This window comes from Stegodyphus dumicola, chromosome 1, assembly GCF_044657685.1.
Source record: "Stegodyphus dumicola isolate Sdum_Otavi_A_Nest chromosome 1, ASM4465768v1".
NCBI classification, from domain to species: Eukaryota; Metazoa; Arthropoda; class Arachnida; order Araneae; family Eresidae; genus Stegodyphus; species Stegodyphus dumicola.
The window spans coordinates 187,906,136-187,928,020 of NC_140768.1; the positions used below are offsets into that span (position 1 = coordinate 187,906,136).

At 31.1% G+C, this 21,885-nt stretch overlaps 1 protein-coding gene across 27 annotated transcripts in view; it reads right to left on the bottom strand.

The window, feature by feature from the left end:
* The window catches only part of trol (terribly reduced optic lobes), a 743,500-nt gene that overhangs the window by 145,245 nt on the left and 576,370 nt on the right, over positions 1 to 21,885 (bottom strand). For all 27 annotated transcript variants that reach the window (XM_085823935.1, XM_085823887.1, XM_085823928.1 and 24 more), the window contains 7 exons: positions 11,566 to 11,791; positions 10,124 to 10,226; positions 8,818 to 8,894; positions 8,572 to 8,712; positions 4,168 to 4,368; positions 936 to 1,028; positions 743 to 826 (listed from right to left, as the gene is read on the bottom strand). In XM_085823935.1, the coding sequence (XP_085680061.1) occupies positions 743 to 826; positions 936 to 1,028; positions 4,168 to 4,368; positions 8,572 to 8,712; positions 8,818 to 8,894; positions 10,124 to 10,226; positions 11,566 to 11,791 (925 nt within the window). The remainder of the gene's footprint in view (positions 1 to 742; positions 827 to 935; positions 1,029 to 4,167; positions 4,369 to 8,571; positions 8,713 to 8,817; positions 8,895 to 10,123; positions 10,227 to 11,565; positions 11,792 to 21,885) is intronic.

Consider the following 21,885-nt stretch of genomic DNA (forward strand, 5'->3'; position numbering starts at 1 on the left):
CGAAAAAATTTCGATTGACAAATTAGTCGGTATTCTCGACACAGCAATTAGAGGGCTTGAACAGCGGAACTTTGTAACCGAACAAGAAATTAAGTCTGTTTATAGAATTAAAGAGAAAGTATTATCACATAAAACGAAGCAACTTAAACAACTTACATTGAAAATGTTTAATAAAGTAAACAAATAAATATTAAGCTTTTTTTTGTAAATTTTGATACCCTTTAGATCATAATTGTTCTTAAATCATTGTTCAGTTGTTTTTAGATCATAATTGTTTCATAAATTACGGTTTCATATTTTTAATTTTATAATTTCTGCATGCCATCTAACCAGATTTAAACTGATGATCTATAATCCGGAATAATCGATAATCCGGAATCAACGAAGTCCCGAGGAGTCCGGATTAATGACTTTTGATTGTATTAACGATATAATATAAATAATATTAGAGTCTCAGACTATTATAAAGGATTATTATACAGATTTTTTTAATATTTGATTTATAAATCGGCATGTCAAATTAACAAAACAAATAAACCCTTAATAATCATACAGTTATTCAATCAGTTTGTGTTGAGAAAGGTTTATTCTTAAAAAACACACGATTACAACATAATTTCTGTGACCTATAATTAATTTTTGACAATACTGCAAAATCTTTAAAATTTAACATGTAAACAAAATATCAGTTAATTGTAACTCAGAAATATAAATAAAAGATTCAGAAAACTTCTATACATACTTCTCTCAATTCTATTTCAAATGTTCGTACTTCCTGTGGGTTCAAAGTGGGAATGTTCACATAAAATACTGATATTCCATTTCCCTAAAACAGTAAAATAATTACCTGATTAAACAGAAATATCAGAAAATTAGATTAGGCAACTTGTTTTAAAAACTAATGAAAAATACAAATCATAAAAATAAATACTTACAGTCATTTCAACATCCGCATCAGCATACAGATCTCCCCCATCACCGGCTAAGTATTGTTGAGTATAATGAAGTTTCCCTCCATATGAAGCTAGCTGTAAAAATTTATCTTGCACATGTAGTAATATATTTTTAAATTAAAATTTGTATCGTATTTAATTTTTCAGGTTAACAATTTGAAATATATACAATCTTAGATACAAGATCTCTAATACTAAAATGCTGCCGTAAAAGTTTTCATGAAAATAAAATAAAATTATTTCAAATTAAGCCCACTAATAATTTCTTATGCAGTGCAGGAAAGTTATGTATTTTTTATATGTCATTTCATCTGCACCCGAATTCATTCCAATAAAAATAGTGCATTTATACGAATCATAACTTCCTTTATACACAATTTTTGCACTGGTTTATTCATCAACATATTCGAAACTTCACCTTGGCGCACTTTTTCTGCTTTATGCCAAAAACAATGCATTTCATAAACTTCTCAGTTTACAGCAACTTATTTCACTTTCCCTTTCATTTGCCGTAAATGGGAAAAATGCAATGTTCTTCCTTTCTTGCATATATTTTTTAATCACATTTGTTATTTCTAGATTTGCTCCTTTCTTTTTAGAATTTCATTTTGATTATTTCAGTTACATGGTTAAATTACAGTTCTTCAAAATGTCCATTTAAAATTTCCTATTTATTCATTCCCATTATATAATTTAAACATGTTTGTTTACATATTTTTTTAATTTTATTTTATTTACTCTAAAGCATTTTTTGAAAGTATACTTTTGTCATGCAGTAGGCATTACGATACCTTTGAAAACTGTCTTATGAATCAAAACAGAAAATAACATAAAACACAGTTAATACCCTTTTTCGAATATGTTGATGAATAAATCAATGCCGTCCAAAAATATATATATAAATGAGAAAGATTTATTATCTATATTTAAATTTAGAGTGATAGGTATACAAACAACTGCCCACAGTTTTAGTACTGTGCCATCCCTTTACATAATTTTACCATCTTGGATTTTTGAACGAATGCAAAATTTTCATTTTTAAGTCATAAAAATCAAATACAATATCATAAAAGAAGACAATTTTATACAAATAAATAAAAAAAAACTTAATCTCTTGATGACTTCCTTGAGATCATCTGCAGATATATCTGCAGTTACCGTCCCCTTTTTATGTGCTATATATACACCATGCTTTAAACATATTTTCAAACAGCTTGTTTTCTGCAATAGTCTTCTAAGCAAAGGTGTCACTTTCCATTTAATCAGTAATTGGGCAGGATAAAATAGTGAAGCACTTTTGTTCATGACATTGAACATCTTTAGAAAACAGGAATTTTGAAGGCATGAGATGAAAGAAAAGACTAGTTTCATCAACACTGAAAACATTTTTAGCTAGTATCCATATACGTTTTTAGATAAATTCATTAATCTTCAATAAATTTGGTTGAGACATTTTTGAATTCTCCATTTATGATACAATACGATGTTCAGTGGTGCAGTTACAATTTATACAGCCCTTCAGCGCAAATACAGTTGCCCTTTATGATTTTCTTCTGTTTTTTCACTGGTACAGGCCCATTTGTTGGAATATTTGGTGCTCTGCACTGAATGCAAACCTCAGCAAAATACGATTTGAATCACCAAATATTATCCCTTGAACACACAATTTCTTTGAAGGGGTTTTCTACAAACTGATGTTCTTTTTCCTTCTTTCAGAAACATTTGTTTTCAGTATTGACACAAGAATATTCATTTTAAAAATAGCATCACGTTTCTCCACAACGATGTGATGGGAAAGCAAAAATTAAGATAATATTTGAGGTGTACGCGAATGTTTATATATTTAAAAGTATAAATGTTACAATCAATTTAAATACATTGTTAGATAGATGAAAGAGCACATTAGCAAGCACAAACACACACAAAAAGACAAAGGATATATACATAGTATCATGCCAAAAATAGTAAAATTTTGGTGAAGTTTCATGAGTTTCATGTGCATGCATAACCACACGTGAGTGGCAAATTTTGCCAAGCTAGTGGTATGATTTATAGAAATTTGACACATGTAGCAGATAGTATGCTGAACTTACTGTTAAGCAGCTTAATCATTTGAACTCCACGTGTCTTTGCTGTTTTCCCATCCAAAAGTGCCAAGGAGGTCTTTTTCGCTTGTCTTATTCTCCGATTAAAAATGCCAAGGAGCGCTATTGCGCTGTTTTTGCTCTCATATGGTAAGTTGTAATTCTTTCAATTCAGTATTGTTCTGACATCTTTCTGAGCATAAGTACAGATATCAGCATCTTTAAATAATATAAAAATATTGATTAGGTACCATTCCATAAGGTATTTGAACCTTATGGAATGATATCTGTAAAGTCGCCCATCAATGAAACCGAGTGTGTCGTGATTATCATTTTGCAGCCTACAGTGCTGGCACTTTTCGAGCAATGCAGAAGAAGTACAAACGCACTCAAACGGTTAAGAGAACACAAGACATACATTTTCCATCATGCCAAATTTTCTGACATTTAAAGTTTTGTTTGATTATATGCAAAAATGTATATGCACTGCAGGCATTCATGACAGCTGTATTGCATATCTAGAAGTAGATTTTTAACTGAAGATAATGTGATAGTCCTTTTTCTTCTTCCTAATAAAGGATTAACAATTCAGGAAGTATCCAAATTCTACCATAATAAATTAATGGTTAAAGCAAAATATTAATATTTTTTCATATTGAATTTTTTAAAATTTTAATTAAATATAAAAATAGTATATTTCTTTCCCTTGTAATTTCACTTTCACTTATAATTATCACTATCAATCTAAGAGAAAATAATTTGAAAACATTTTTTAAAAATATTTTATTGGTTAAGAATAATGTATGATTAGCATTAAACTACTCTCAAGGAAAAGCAATGTGAATTTTTTAATAAAATAACTGAATTAAGAAATTTTAAAAATAGCAACCACTTTTGTGCAAGATATGGTTAACATTATACTGCCCTAAAGTACAAAGAATTTTGTCCTTAATTTATCTAAAAATAAGGATTTGAGCCTTATGTTGATTATAAAAATATTTCAGTATTATATGACATTTAGAATAATAAAGCCAAAGTATAAATAAAATTAATCTTAATTTTCTTAAATTTTATTAAAAATTCATGAACATATCAAAATTCAAAATATTATATCAAAGAGATATATTTACCTTGTTGCCTAGAAATTGAGCTGGTAAAGACCAAAATAATGTTTCTGTTTGTTCAGGTTCTCGAGGAAATGAGGTGAAACTTACTTCATTCTGACTGGGATTAACAATAATGCCTTCTGTTATAGTTCGAGTTCTGAATCTGGAAGTTAGTTGGAAATTGTGGCTGTATGGATCAATAAGGTCCTCTAATCTCATAGCAATCTGTAAGGACAGAAAATTTTATTCAAGACTCGAGAAAAAGCAAAAAATTATACATTACAAAGAAAATCTGGTTAAAATAGAATTTATATATGTGTATGTAAAAATAATAAGACTTGTATTACTTAAACATGGGCTTCATTTATCTTTTTATATTATTAGAAGAAAGAATCATAGTTGAATTGACCCTTAACAATCATATATTTATTGACCCAACTATTTCAGATGATCATTTAAAAAGTATGCATTCTCCAGAAAGAGTGATGCATTTTTTGCTAAATTCAACTTAAACATACATCTCTTCTTAGGATACTGAATGCACAGGAGTATACATGTTTATTTAAATACGTGGAAATATACAAGCAGTAAACACTGTGGCCTAGAAATTCCTTACCCAGTCCTTATTTTTGCAACCATTGATCATAGACCTATACTTCCAGATACAAAAATATTTCAAAGGATTTAAATATTCATGTTCTGGCACTTTTAAATTAAAAGAGATAACTTTCACAAAAAATAACAAAATCTAACTTTTTATATATTTTCTTAATTCAAATACTTAGGAAAATTTTATATTTGTTATGAAACACAAAAAATTTCATATCTGTATGACAAATTTATCAAAATATTACATCTTGCATTTTCTGATCACATTCAGACACCATACACAAATTGAAGAGCATCTTTGCATTTGGGTGTAACTAAAAATATCAGTTTATAAAAATGCTTCAGGTGGTAATAAATTACCTGGTGAGCAATTTTGTGTAGCATGTCATGTATTGCTGTATTGAACAGCACAATTATTTTTTTCAAAAAAGAAATCTTATTCACGGAATCCATATCATAGAAAAAACACTGGTAGGCTTTGGTATTCACACATAGCACATTTGTAAAATTATTTGTCTAAATTAAAAATATTTCTAATTTAATAAATTTTCATAATTTTGGTAATGATTCTAAAGTAACAAAATTTCATGAGAACATGAATAACCTATTTTTAGAGTTTAAAAACTTATAAACTACTTGTGTGAATGCACTTTCTGCATACTAGGTACACAATAGGACAATAATGGTACAACATACTTAATAAAGTTCTATGGTGAATATAAATGCCACATGTGTTCTACATGTGTGGTTCAGCGGTATTCCTATCTAAAATCAACATTCAGTGCAGTTTAAAAGGGAATTTATTAGAATACCAAAACAAATTAATCTAATCTAGAATCTATTTAACATCTCATCTGAAGCATAAGCTGTAGCAAACAGACTGAAAGCAAGTTCTAAAGTTTACACTATTGCGACACAGTTTTCTCTAAACAAATCTCAGAAATGCTTTTCTTTCTTCTCTAAGCACTGTTGCCACTTAGCTTTCTCTCTGTGCTTCTACTGATTTTCACATTACCATTCAGAGGCATATTCAGTCTATTCAAGCCGGAACACCAGTTGTAACAGTTACAAATTAAAGAATATTATACACTATTAAATCACAAGAGAATACCACCAAATTGCATTTATGAGGGAAAAATCAACCTCAAATTATTTTAACCAGCCCTTCAAGGCAAACTGGAAATAAGGTCAAAATATTCCAAACTTTGAAATTAAATACCTGGTCAGTTTTTGTTGTACGAGGTCAATTTTTTTGTGTTTTATTTCTTATAATGAGTACACAGTTTTTCTAAATACGAGTACAGGGACCAGATGACCATACAAAAAATTTGATTTCTTAAAATTTTATAAAACTGACTCTTGTAAATTAAAAAAAAGTCAAAACAGGAATTGTGTCGCTTAGAATATTTTGCAGTTGAAAGGTTATGTCTCTAACCAATGGTTGTGAAAATAAAGGCTGGGTAAGGAATTTTTTGGACATGGTGTGTATTCAATAAAGCTATATTAATTAAGTGATTCTACTTCTAGAAGTCATTTAAAGAACTGTAAATAGGTAAAAACAGTTACTCTTGACAAACTCTAAATTAACTAAAATTCTGGCATCAAAACAGAATTTGCCAACAAACTATTTTGCTTTAATTGTCCCATCTGTTTAATTAATTTTTTAAAATAATCCACAACATCCTATTCAGTTTTTAAGTATAAAATTGGCTTTCTATCTCTACAAAAATTCATTAATAAACTCTTCTGTTAGCAAATATTTTGAATAAATTTACTTTTTAAATTTTTTTGTACTTGCATAAATGCTATCACACTACTTATGAATTACAAAATAGCTTACTAGCCATAGATGGTAAAACAATATTATTCTGAATATTAAAAAAATCTAATAAGCACATTCAGAAAGAAAAGAGGAGAGGAAAATGTTTGATGTATTAGTGATATTGATAATTTTTTATTATCTGCACCCCCAACCGAAAACCTCCAAAAAGGTCTTGATGAGACAATGTATCATTTGACAAAAAATAATTATGAGGCAACCCAAGATGTTGCCTCAAAGTATTTATGTGGCAACCCATGTATGTGCATAGCATCCTCCCAGATTGCCTTCCAATTCTCTGAATATTTTTGGCAGTATGACTTCAAGATCATGTTCTCTCCTCTAGAATTTTAGTGTTGTGACATACTGATGGACTGTATACTGCAATTTCTGTAATCTTCGGTGAAATCTCAGCTTTTTGCATGAATAGACAGTAATGTGGCTCTGTTACAGACATCATATGCTTCTTTTTCATGTCTGATTTTAGGATTTTAGTGCAGGGACTGTCTATAAATTGCCAAGTTTATTTTTTGTGTGAAATGACTGCAAGTAGATTGCAGTGTACATTGGGAAAACAGCAGTATAATAAGTTGAGAAGTGTGCATATCTTGTAAAGAAGAAAGTAAAAAAAGAGGTGGCATTGGCTACATTGTTGAAATAAATATAAAGCTATCCAAACAAATATTTCTCTTAATATTTCTTTTAAACAAATATTTCTGCAAACAAATTTGCGACTTTTTTGCCGGGGATGCAAATAATCAGAAAGTACCATAAACTCAATATGCAGTAAGTGGAAATTTTATCCTGGTAAATGCACAGCAATAAATGTGCAAACATGGTACATTAGTCTAAAATAATACTCAGCAAGAAAAGGCATAGAAAAAGCATGAGCAAATAAGTTGTTCCAGCTTTTCTGATGTTGTCAGGTTACTTGGAAAGCAATGCATTTGAGTTAAACCACACAAATCAAGAGCAATGCAGATGGAATTCACAATTTTCCCAGAAGGAAACACTATTGCATTTTTCAACAATTATGCGATACAGCTTAAATACTTTTTCCAAGATGATGGATACAACGTAGATAATTAACTCCACAGAATTTCTTCATTTAATGCCCTACAAAAATGTGGTTTCATAGTGAAAAGATTCAGAATCTCATTTGACTGAAAGAAAGTGTCAGCATAGCAATTACAAGCATTAATTGCAAGCACCACAGAAAAACAATGCAGTGCTTTTTCAATTCTACATTATCTGTTAATTACAATGGAAATATTTCATATTTTACAAAAAATATTATGTAACATTTAATATCTCAAATATAAATATCAATACTTTCTGATTATTCACATTACTATGCTAACTCAATGGTTGATAATTTTTTGTTTGGAAATTTGTATGGCTCATAGCTACTGTTTCCTTCATAAATAATAATAAAAAGAAACATTTTACAAGAAATATATTTTATGAGGAGGAAATTTAATATGCAAAAAATTTATGTTTCTATTGTTGGTGTAAGCTGTTCATCAAAATGATCGTTAAGCATAAAGTATGTAAATCCACATGTACTCAAATATGTGTGTGGAATGCATGTGTATGTATACTAAAAAAATTTGTCAAAACATGTCAGTTCTACTAGATGTTGAAACCAGAGGGGCAGGTAATTAAAAAGTACCAAACTGCCTTCAATATTACTGAGTGCCTGGTAAATATATAGAAATATGAAAGCAATTTATGAGGTCCACATAGCTCAAATTAGCAACAATAAAGAATTATTGCCCAAAATTCGGGAAAAAAAGGAGGAGAGTAGAATTATTTCTGTTAATTCTCATCTGCTTAACTCCCCCCTTTCTTTTACAAAGGAGTTTTAAATACTTAAATATGAAATTAACATAGATACTTAGATATTAAAACTAGGTATCTAGATAAGAAATAAAATTTCAAAGTCTTAATTTGTTCAATAAGCATACCTAACCAAATACAATAAAATAGAAAATTTTTACCTGATTCCTATAGTAAGAACTACTACTGCATTGTCGAGTAACTCCAAAACAGAAACATGGAGCACATCCTTCTGGATTTCGTGTTTCCAGATTGAAAAAACCTTCTTTACATTGATTGCAACTACTTCCTTGAACATTTGACTGAAAACAAAATTGTTCAAATAATAAAACAAAGAGCAAGTTTGAAAAAATGTTTTGGATATAATACAAGGTATTTTACTTGCAAATAGAAAATACATATTTTACCTTGCAAGGACAGTTATTTTTAGAGTCACATGTTGTTCCAAGACTTCCCCGAGAATCACAGTCGCACTTTTGTAAGCCTTCAAAGAAAGAATAATTACATAAATCATGATGTTATTTCCATTCCAAAACATAAATGTATTTACTCTCACTTATCATAATCAAAATTTCAAGTGTAATATCTGCCTATGCATAATAGTTGATACAAAACTTAGTAGGGAAGTAGCAATTACAAAATTATGAATAACTGCATAACCTGTAGTTAAATTTAATGCACAATTCATTTATATTATACAGAATCAAAATATTTAATATAAATTATAAAACTTGTGTTCTACATAACCCCAATCATAAATGTTATTTAAATGAATGAAAAAATGTTATTACACATAAATATTTAGGAAACGCAAAATAAACATTTAGACACTACATATAATAAATTATTCTATATTCTTTCTAAATTTACATCTAAATTTAAAGTTGATAAGCTTCTCTTACATGTAAAACTTTAAAAAAATGTCTTAGTTATTTAATACAAAGAAACATCCTTTGGTGTGATTTCCTTTTTATAACTAAAATATTTTAAAAAGTTTTAAAAAATCTAGCTAGCCATGAGAAGAAAATTGAATACATGTATTATTAAACTTGAAAATAAATTTGTGAAAGGAGAAGTTAAACACAGGTATCAAAAGAAATTATTTTAAATATTTTCCATACATGAGTCATACTTACGTTAAAAGCAGAAATTATTTTTATTATCATGAAAAAAGAGCGATTTTCTTTTATATTTTACACCATTTAAAATTCGGAAAATGAAAATTAATATTAGAAATAGGTAATCATTAAGAGGGGAAGTTATTTTTTTCCAGTATTATATAGGACAGTAAAATGTGCTTTTTTTTTCATTGCAGATCCTTCAAAACGATTTTGCTGTAACCTTAAATGGAAATGAGTACAAAATTAATGCAACAATTGAGTGCTTCAACTTTTCATTACAAATTTTAATCACTGAAAATTTAGCAAAGTTGTATTTAAAAAAAAAAACCAATATAAGCATACTGTACACAAAATAAAATTCTAGAAAAGATTATTGGACATGTTATGCAATGCAAATATATAATTGTTGGATATTTTTTAACAAGTACTAGAAGACAGCTGAAGCATCACACACTTCAATGAGTATGCATATCTAATCTAATAAGTTATATACTTACAGATTTAAATTACACTGTAACAAAATAAGTTTAAAATTGATAGTAAATTTGGTAATAATTGATAGTTATATTAAAAAATTATGCTTTAAGCATACCTATTGCTGGTTTGCAATCATTTGGAGTCCCCTCAGCTGCATTTCCAACATAGCCTGGCAAACATTCTTCACAGAAGTCTCCTCCAGTATTATGCTGACAGTTCTACAAAATTAATAATAGTTATTTATAGAATTTTCATTTCTTTCTATTTTTTCCCCTTCTGACAAATTATAATATCTTACATCTGAAGTTTGCTGCTTTCCAGCAAACTTCTCTACAAGGCTACTTTCTAACTATGTTCCAAACAGCATAGAAATAAAAATGAAAATGAAGCTAAATGTTTTAATATATACAAAAGTATATATGCACACTATATTATACCATTTGTAGCTTCTCATTCTCTCAATTGTTCCTGTAGCACATGTATAAAAATATCTAATAAAATCTATGCTATTAATAAACATATCATATTACAACTATTCTATTCTTATGAAGGCCAAAACGCAGGCAAAATTCACCATCAATTCATCATCAGTGAAAAAAATTCCTCAGAAATAGTGTTATATATAAAAGATAGTAGATGCTTCAAGATGAATAACAGTAACTTGCAGAAAGGTTAAGAATAGGTTGATGCAACTGATGATTTCTCTCAGATTAAATGACAAATTGGCTCATTCTTCAGCAATAAACTTTACGACCAAACCACTCAATACTTGGCGATATAGTTTGGCAAGTATTTTAATCCAAAAAGTAACAGCTTGGAAAAACAATAATAGTGTGTATTTAACTTCTGTATACAGTTTATTCCCCCATTAATTTAATTTTTATTTTGAAGTTCTACAGAGCTCAATTAGAAAATAACCTTAAGTTTTGTTTATATTTAACTTTAAACTAATGCTTGTCATTAAGACACAATAACATGCCGAACAAATACTAATGCTTGTCAATTTCGATATCATTCTTTGGTTAACAGAGAAGTTGGTACTTGGGGATGGTACTTATCAGCCTGTTTAAGCTCTGCCATTGATTCTAGTTTTGTTCACAAGTATAGAAACATGTTTGCTGGGAGCTGTCCTTATAGGAAAGAGCAACAAAAGTACAATGCAAGCAATGAAGTCAACCATGTCTCTAAAAGTATTCTGTTTTGACTGCCCAGCTGTTACATTGATGGAGATAGTGCATGTACTGTTATTTGGTTTAAAAACAGTTTTTTTTTTGGGGGGGGGGTCCTCAAAATTCAATATTATTCCAAACATACTGATGTACTCATTGGAAAGAAATACAATAAATGCAATAAACTATTACTCATATATAAACTGAATCATACTGTACTATATGATACAATATGAATTTGTTGTACAAGACTGCTGTTGGGCAGTGAATCAACCAGTCATATTATTTGAAAGAAATCACCAGTTGCCATTAATTATTCAATTGATAAATACTTCATGTAAAAATAATATGGAAATTTTAGGTGTTATAATAATTGTCCAAGATTTACCCTGCATATTCCTGTTTCTGGAATACAATCACTTGAATGATGATTGCAAAAGCACGGTTCACATAATCCAAGATACAGACCAGCTCCAGATCTAGTATAACCCGCATCACAATCTTCACAAGATAAACCACTATACCCAATAGGACAACGACACTGTTCCACTGCAAATGCTCTACCCATATCCATAGGTCGATCCACAGCAATTGTCAGAGACACATCAGCTAAGCTGTTAAATTAACAAAAAGTTTTTGTATACACAAATATTTATAAAAATATATTGATCAATAACACTGAACAAAGAAATGTTTTTGAATATCCCCTTCCCCCCCAAAAAAAAGAGTTTTGCAGAAACTGTAACATATTTAAGAGATATTAGGATGGAAAAAGATGATTATATAATATTAATTAATATTGTTTAATATGCACTACTATTATCTATTCTATACTACTTTAAATGTTTAATGTAAATTACAGGTGTAAATTACAAGATAAACCACATACACACGATATCCTCCTTTTTTAACAGAAATAAAATGACTAAACATTCTCTTTTAAATAACTGTCTTTTAAACACCTTACCAGAATTCTGCAAATAGACATAGTCACATCTAGTTGCATAATTTGATGACATAACACTTCTGTTATAGGTGGGAAAATTTATAGGCAGCTTTAGATTTGGAGAATTTCTACTAGTCTCAAATTCATTTTCATTAATGTCTTTAAACCCCATAAGTGATCAAATGGTTATGACTACTAAATGCTAGTAATTCATCCTGCATTCAAATCCAGGTGAATGCATTAGCCGCTTGGTTGGTTTTGGTGATTTTTCTCATGTGTAATGTGAATATGGGCAATCTATGATAAAATTTATTTTCTGTTTTTATATCTAGTTGCTTTTTCTTCTTTATTTTATGATGCATTCAGATGAAATAAATATGCTCTGAGTCCCATAATCAAATTTAGATGGGACTCGTCAAAAATTTGTATACTACCTGAATACTACTAAGCACCAATAAGCAAACAATGCAATAGAATTCAAAACTGCTTATGTCTTTAAAGGTAATCCAAACATGATGTATGAAAAAAAAGAATTGCACAATGAAAAATTTTATTTGCAGCTATAAGAATGGAAAAAAAAAAAAAAAAAAAAAAAGGTAGAACGTGAAACTAACATCAACAACATTCATTTAGTCTCCGTTTGTGCAGTGTGCATTACAAAACAGTTTTTTGTAGTTCAGTGTTCAAAAAGGTCTAGTCCATTTTTTAACAGAAGGGTGAAGGAAATGATTGCACAGACTCTTTGCTCTTTATGAACAATTCTACATGTCTCTTTATCTTGTGATGTTCTCTTTTATCTTTTCCCCAAACTAATAAGTTACCTCTCTCTCTCTGTCTATATATTTATGAACTCCTTCTATATCACCAAAAATTTCAGAAAAACTTCTGGCAATGAACAGAGTCCGTATAGCTTTCTTAAAAAATAATCGAATAGAGTATAAGATGCAGGGAGCTCACCACTTAATTTGCCAAAATGCTTTGTTTGCATCAAGAACACTACTTTTACATTTGATATTAGAGATAAAATTTCTTTGAAAATGTATGTGACATTCTTTTAGCCTATTCTAGTTAAGATACTGATGATCTAAGTATATCTTAAAAACAAACACAACTTATGAAATCACGAATTCTCTAGGTTGATTAACTTTCTTCATAACACTCCCCTTTTCCATTCTTGCCAGTTCCTTTTTTAAAGGATTTAAAAAATTATATGGAATTTTCCTGCAGTGTTCTATTTTACGAACAGCTTCCAGTTTAATTTAACATGATAGCTATAGCCAGTTTGATAGCTATTTAAAGATTTTGGTAACTTTTCCTTGACACAAGATTTACTGTATATATCCTTTGCACTAGCTTTAATTTAATTTTTGGAATGTAGATGAAACTAAGCAAGAATAATATTATACGTTTTAATTGAAAATTTGTTTCTTTTTTATCACCTTTAAATGATTCACATACGAACATTTTCCAATTATATCAAGTGGAACTATAGTAATTATTTAATATGATTTTTGATTCAGTCAATTATCTTAATTGTTTAAATTTAGGCAATGGCAATACATTACATTGATCATCAGTATCCAACTTAATATAAGAATTTAAACATGTTTAATTTCAGTTTTTCAAATTATTTCTGTTCCTCCTTTAAATAAATGACTCTTATCTTTACAGATCCTAGAACATATCCATTATTATTATGTGACTCATGCTCCATATTATTCTCTTAGTACACATTACAGAAAAGCAATTTTTCTTTTTACGGTATTAACAAATCTTATAAACAGGATAGCTACAAACTCGGATAATATCCTCATTTCCTGCAATTTTTTTTTTTTAATTGAATTTATTCCCTAGCTAATTTGCAGACGATGTAGCAATTGGTGGCTTTTGTGTAATACAGTTTTTTTTTCGGGGGGGGGGGGGGGGTTACATCACTGACTGCTTTACTCTGAACTTTTATTCTGCTTAATCACTTCACTCTAAAGTCTCTAGCTGAAATTCTATTTAAAACTCTGCTTATTATCCTACTTCAAATTATCTTTTAACTCTGCAAATATCAGTTTCTTTAATCCTGTTCAAAAACTTGTATGTTGGGTGCAGAAGAAAAATAAATACCTATCAATACTTTCATTTACTTTCCCCACACACTAGTCATCAAAATTAAAGGATAATGACAAATATAAAGTGTAACTGATATCTAATGAAAAATTATCAATATTATTTGTACAATAGCATTAGTTAACATGAATCACAATGTTTGACAGTTGATTATTCACATGGAAATTGGATCATGATGGAAAAGAAATTTATATTCTTGTGGAAAATTTTTTTCTTTAATATCCTGTATGGTCGCCTCAGAACAGATATGCATATCTCACATCTTGATTTGATAAACTTTACTGAAGATCAGGTCTTGTGGAACTGCATGCCACTCTTCTAAAAGTGTGCTTTTCAGCACCGTCTGGCAAGGAGTAAGGCATGCTGAAATTCAGTGCCTTAAGGCATTCCACAATTGGATTCAAGTCATGAGTAAAGTGCCTACTTCATTCGAGTGATATCTTCTATTTGCAAGTCTTCTGACACCACATCTACTCTATGAGGCCGAGCATTGTCATCCATTAGCAAAAACACAGGCCAACAATACCCCTAAACTTTGGGTTCCAATATACTTCTCTGAGCAATTACAGAACCTCCTCGAAAGATATGCAGCTCGGCCATTTGTCATGATTCCTTCCCTAACCATTAAACCATGGCCACAGAAACGGGATATTTCCTGGATAAGGGAAGGCAAGTTGCATATTCCCTCCTCTCTCCAGATCAAAACACATCTAGAATCACTGTTTAAACCATATCTGGACTCATCGGTAACTCGGGCCCAGTTGTCTTGGCACTATTAAACATGACAGCAGCACAAGATTAAATGTGCCGCTTTGGAAGCTGAAATGAGTAGGATACAAACCATTGGTTTTCTCGCATACAGTCCAAACTTGTTAAGCTTTTGTGCAGCAGCAGATTTGAGTCCCTGCAGCAGCCTGCAGGTCTAAAACCAAATCTTTTAAAAGTTGCTTTATGGTTTATTCAAGTCGAGAATGATTGAAAACGGTCTTAAGATGCAGTTGTTGCTCTTGGTAACCCTTGATCAGGCTGTCTATCAACTGTTCCAGTGCTTGATAAGCGGCTCTGAACTTTTGATATGACACTTTGAGGGATAATCAAACCTTGGGAAACCTCCATTTGTTTGATCTTCCTCAAGTCTACCGATTATTCACCACTTTTGACCTTCACTTAAATAATGCCCTTGAGCCATAACTACTGAATACTGATCCCTCTCAGAAACTACATTCACTTTAACACTACAGACCAGAATTCCAAGATGCGTCCATTATGCACCACATTGTCCATTCCCAAATTTGCATTTTTCTGGCACTAACATAAGTGTGGAAGTGCAATTTTATGTTCAACTGTATTTAATTAACATAAATAATTACAGAAGGCACTACTGTTTGCAACATTAACTTAATTAAGACACAATAACACGCCCAATAAATACTAATTCAGAAGTCAAACAACAAAAATCAGCGTTAATTTACAAAATTTTCACAGGACTAGTTTCGATGGTTTTACCGAACCATCATCTTCAGCTGCAAAACCGCAAATGAACAAGATAGGAAATAATGTTTAGATAAGATAAGAAAGCCTGGACAAGAATAAGCAAGTGGCGCCATCTGTTGGCGAAATCAGAACTAAAACATAATTTCTCTAAAAGCCGAAGGCAAATTTGGATTGGAATTAGGATCGTTAACTAGAACAGAAAGATTTTTATGAATGTGAAATGCCTCTAGAAAATCCAGTTCTCCAATGGAAGATGTTTTTTGAATAATTTTGGCAGCAGAAAAATTGAAAGTGTGATTTTCGGACCAACAATGTTGAGCAACAGAAGACTTCTGTGTTTCCTTTTTTCTAACATATGCCTCATGTTCTTTGACGCGAAATTTCAAGGCTCTCTTAGTTTGGCCAATGTAAATTAAACCGCACTGGCAAGGAATCCTATAAATACCCCAGGAATTCATATCCGGAATGGGGTCCTTGAGTATAGAAGTTGGAATTTTATTGATGGGAGAGTAAACAACCCGAAAGTTAAATTTCTGCAAAATATGTGCGACTTTATAGCTAATTGATGGAAAGAAGGGAATGACAACAGAATTTTTATAATCTCCTAAAATAAGAGTGTGGCTTTTAGTGTGTTGAGATGAGAATTTTTTAACTGCTTGATTAATAATGTTGGGTGAAAAGCCCCTGTCAATAGCTATTGCTTTTAAATAATTTAGTTCTTCATCAAGGGCTAGTTTGGAGGAGCAAACTTGAAGAGCACGGAAAACATAGGAATAAAATGAAGCTAAATTTTGTTTAGTCGGATGACATGATTTAAAGTGTGGTGGAAGGCAAACCGATGAAGGTTTACGGTAAACTGTAGTACTGAAGTTGGATGTGTTACGTGTGACCAGAATGTCGAGAAACGGAAGAGAATTGCAAGTCTCAAGTTCAAAAGTGAACTGAATAGCAGGATCAATAGAATTCATTGTTCAAAGAACTCTGTTTAAATCATCTTTATTACCTTCAAACAGGGTAAAAGTATCGTCTACGTAGCGGAACCATGCAGGGAAGTTTAAAGTTTCAAACAATTTTGATTCATAATAATGCATGTAGATATCAGCCAGGATGGGACTGAGGGGGCTTCCCATGGCTAATCCCTCAGTTTGCTTGTAATATTTATTTTGGAAAACAAAATGTGTTTGTTTCAAACAGAGTTGAGTGAGAGAAATTAGCTCATCAATTTCGATGCAAGAGAAATGAAATTCGCGAAATCTGGTTTCTAGACATCTTAATGCACCCTCCATTGGGACATTGGTGAATAATGATTTTACATCAAAAGAAACCATGAGTAAATTACGAGGAGAAATGTTTTTAACCTTTCTTACAAACTCTATTGAAATTTTATGGTGTAAATGTTATTGTCTAATAGAGTGGAAAATCTAGAAACTAAATATTTAGCTAATGGATACGAGGCAGTACCTAAATTTGATACAATAGGGCGGAAAGGAATACCACTTTTATGAATTTTGGGAAGAGCATATAATCTGGCACAATTCGCAACAGATGGGATAAGCGAATGTTTTAAATTGCTTGAAATGATTTGCGAAGATTTGATCGCAGTTTTTATTTTGGATAAGTCCGAAGGTGAAGGATCTTTAGGGATCGAATTATATGGTCCTTCGTTTAAGAGTTTAGTGACACCATCGATGTAAGTGTTCTTATCCATGACGACTATCTGGCCACCTTTGTCGGCCTTTGAAATGACAATATCCGGGTTAGAATGAATCTCGCGCATTGTAGCTCTTTCTCTCGCAGTTAGATTTGGTTTCAAAGGTTTATTATTGAATTTCACATTATGAGCGATAAGATGCCTAATCATTTCTTTCTGTGAATCTGAAACTTTACTGAACTTGAAAGCTTTTTCGATAGGAGCCAAAATCTTTGGAATCGAGGGTTTACAGGTTTGTGAGAAGTTAAAATTATATTTTAGAATTCTCACTCGTTCTTCTGAAAGACTAACATTAGAAATATTAACTATTGGCTTGATGTTTACAATGGGAAGATTTTTTGAACTACTTGGACTGGAAGACTGTAAAAGAAGTTTTTCGAATTTAACTGCAAGGGTGTTTTTATGACGGTTAACTGCATTCTCCGTTCTAGACCAAGACTTTTGTTCAAGGGCAGTGAATTTTGGATATGTTTTAGCGAGTTCCAGATGAAGCTTATAGAGTTCATGTTCAATTTTGGACAATTGTTGACGTATATCCCTTATCACGGACCGAAATAAAGCAAGTTTGCAATTTAACAGAATTCTTGAAACGCGACTCGAAGGTTTTTGATTAGATTTGATTTGAATAAAATTGGGGATCAATTTTTTACATTTACATTTAAGTAAAAAGTCAAGATGATTTAGGAATTTTTGCCGTTTCAGGCGTAATTTAGTGAAACGATTAACGGATGAAGGCATGATAAACAATGCAGAAAATCAAACTAAATTAACTGAGCAATAATAAAGATTATGGTTCGGTAAAACCATCGAAACTAGTCCTGTGAAAATTTTGTAAATTAACGCTGATTTTTGTTGTTTGACTTCTGAATTAGTATTTATTCGGCGTGTTATTGTGTCTTAATTATAGAAGCTCCAAACAGGCTTACATTTTGCTTTCTTTTTTGCACGTGGTGTGGCCGCCATTTTGTGATTGTAGGAGTTTCGGTGAGTACATTTTTGCAATTTTCAAGTTATGTTTATGTTTTGTACTTTTGGATATTGTGCTTTGTTTGTCTGATTTCATGCATTTTGCTTACAAACATTTTGTTTTCTATTCATTTCAGTGAGGGATTTTTCTGCTATTTTGTGTGTACTTTATTATTGCTCAGTTAATTTAGTTTGATTTTCTGCATTGTTTATCATGCCTTCATCCGTTAATCGTTTCACTAAATTACGCCTGAAACGGCAAAAATTCCTAAATCATCTTGACTTTTTACTTAAATGTAAATATAAAAAATTGATCCCCAATTTTATTCAAATCAAATCTAATCAAAAACCTTCGAGTCGCGTTTCAAGAATTCTGTTAAATTGCAAACTTGCCTTATTTCGGTCCGTGATAAGGGATACACGTCAACAATTGTCCAAAATTGAACATGAACTCTATAAGCTTCATCTGGAACTCGCTAAAACATATCCAAAATTCACTGCCCTTGAACAAAAGTCTTGGTCTAGAACGGAGAATGCAGTTAACCGTCATAAAAACACCCTTGCAGTTAAATTCGAAAAACTTCTTTTACAGTCTTCCAGTCCAAGTAGTTCAAAAAATCTTCCCATTGTAAACATCAAGCCAATAGTTAATATTTCTAATGTTAGTCTTTCAGAAGAACAAGTGAGAATTCTAAAATATAATTTTAACTTCTCACAAACCTGTAAACCCTCGATTCCAAAGATTTTGGCTCCTATCGAAAAAGCTTTCAAGTTCAGTAAAGTTTCAGATTCACAGAAAGAAATGATTAGGCATCTTATCGCTCATAATGTGAAATTCAATAATAAACCTTTGAAACCAAATCTAACTGCGAGAGAAAGAGCTACAATGCGCGAGATTCATTCTAACCCGGATATTGTCATTTCAAAGGCCGACAAAGGTGGCCAGATAGTCGTCATGGATAAGAACACTTACATCGATGGTGTCACTAAACTCTTAAACGAAGGACCATATAATCCGATCCCTAAAGATCCTTCACCTTCGGACTTATCCAAAATAAAAACTGCGATCAAATCTTCGCAAATCATTTCAAGCAACTTAAAACATTCGCTTATCCCATCTGTTGCGAATTGTGCCAGATTATATGCTCTTCCCAAAATTCATAAAAGTGGTATTCCTTTCCGCCCTATTGTATCAAATTTAGGTACTGCCTCGTATCCATTAGCTAAATATTTAGTTTCTAGATTTTCCACTCTATTAGACAATAACATTTACACCATAAAAAATTCAATAGAGTTTGTAAGAAAGGTTAAAAACATTTCTCCTCGTAATTTACTCATGGTTTCTTTTGATGTAAAATCATTATTCACCAATGTCCCAGTGGAGGGTGCATTAAGATGTCTAGAAACCAGACTTCGCGAATTTCATTTCTCTTGCATCGAAATTGATGAGCTAATTTCTCTCACTCAACTCTGTTTGAAACAAACACATTTTGTTTTCCAAAATAAATATTACAAGCAAACTGAGGGATTAGCCATGGGAAGCCCCCTCAGTCCCATCCTGGCTGATATCTACATGCATTATTATGAATCAAAATTGTTTGAAACTTTAAACTTCCCAGCATGGTTCCGCTACGTAGATGATACTTTTACCCTGTTTGAAGGTAATAAAGATGATTTAAACAGAGTTCTTTCAACAATGAATTCTATTGATCCTGCTATTCAGTTCACTTTTGAACTTGAGACTTGCAATTCTCTTCCGTTTCTCGACATTCTGGTCACACGTAACACATCCAACTTCAGTACTACAGTTTACCGTAAACCTTCATCGGTTTGCCTTCCACCACACTTTAAATCATGTCATCCGACTAAACAAAATTTAGCTACATTTTATTCCTATGTTTTCCGTGCTCTTCAAGTTTGCTCCTCCAAACTAGCCCTTGATGAAGAACTAAATTATTTAAAAGCAATAGCTATTAACAGGGGCTTTTCACCCAACATTATTAATCAAGCAGTTAAAAAATTCTCATCTCAACACACTAAAAGCCACACTTATTTTAGGAGATTATAAAAATTCTGTTGTCATTCCCTTCTTTCCATCAATTAGCTATAAAGTTGCACATATTTTGCAGAAATTTAACTTTCGGGTTGTTTACTCTCCCATCAATAAAATTCCAACTTCTATACTCAAGGACCCCATTCCGGATATGAATTCCTGGGGTATTTATAGGATTCCTTGCCAGTGCGGTTTAATTTACATTGGCCAAACTAAGAGAGCCTTGAAATTTCGCGTCAAAGAACATGAGGCATATGTTAGAAAAAAGGAAACACAGAAGTCTTCTGTTGCTCAACATTGTTGGTCCGAAAATCACACTTTCAATTTTTCTGCTGCCAAAATTATACAAAAAACATCTTCCATTGGAGAACTGGATTTTCTAGAGGCATTTCACATTCATAAAAATCTTTCTGTTCTAGTTAACGATCCTAATTCCAATCCAAATTTGCCTTCGGCTTTTAGAGAAATTATGTTTTAGTTCTGATTTTGCCAACAGATGGCGCCACTTGCTTATTCTTGTCCAGGCTTTCTTATCTTATCTAAACATTATTTCCTATCTTGTTCATTTGCGGTTTTGCAGCTGAAGATGATGGTTCAGTAAAACCATCGAAACTAGTCCTGTGAAAATTTTGTAAATTAACGCTGATTTTTGTTGTTTGACTTCTGAATTAACATTAACTTAGTAAGCATAGCTTTGTTCATTATCTTTTAATTTTGATGACTAGTGTCATCAAAATTAATATTTAAAAGTTTATTAAAAGTTTTAAATGTATAATAATTTTCAAAAGCTCCAATTATCTTGTCAATATAATTTTTACCTTTTTTATTTAAACCAAAAATATTAAACTTCCCCAGCTTGCATCATCAGCAGCATTCAATAAAATAGCTACTTTCACTTCGGCAGATTTAGTATTACTATCAGACCCATCATATTAATTTGGAATTTTTCTACTTTCATATTTGCTTTAAAACTTAAAGTATTCAGTGGCTTTGATCTATCCATGTTTAATTTAAGACTTTATATAGTCTAAACGTAATATATTTATTTGCCACTCCAAATTAAAGTAAAACAGTGTACCTAGCAGTCAGAAAGAGTTTCCATTTAGATGGACAAACAATGAGCAATATTCAAACTGTCTTCAGTGTTACTGATTATCTATTATTGAATGGTTATTCATCAAAATGCTTTGATGAACTGGGCCATATAGCATAACTGTGAGTTATTAATGTGATCAAGTAATATTATACAAGAAGAGTTAAACCTTCTATCTACACCACTGCTAACTACGAATCTATACTGCAGTTACATCTTTTATGTTACAATTACAGCTGTATGTATGTATGCAGGAACAGCAAACAGAATTAAACGTATGACAGAAATAAGGTATATTTTATGCACAGATTTGAGAATAAAACTGGT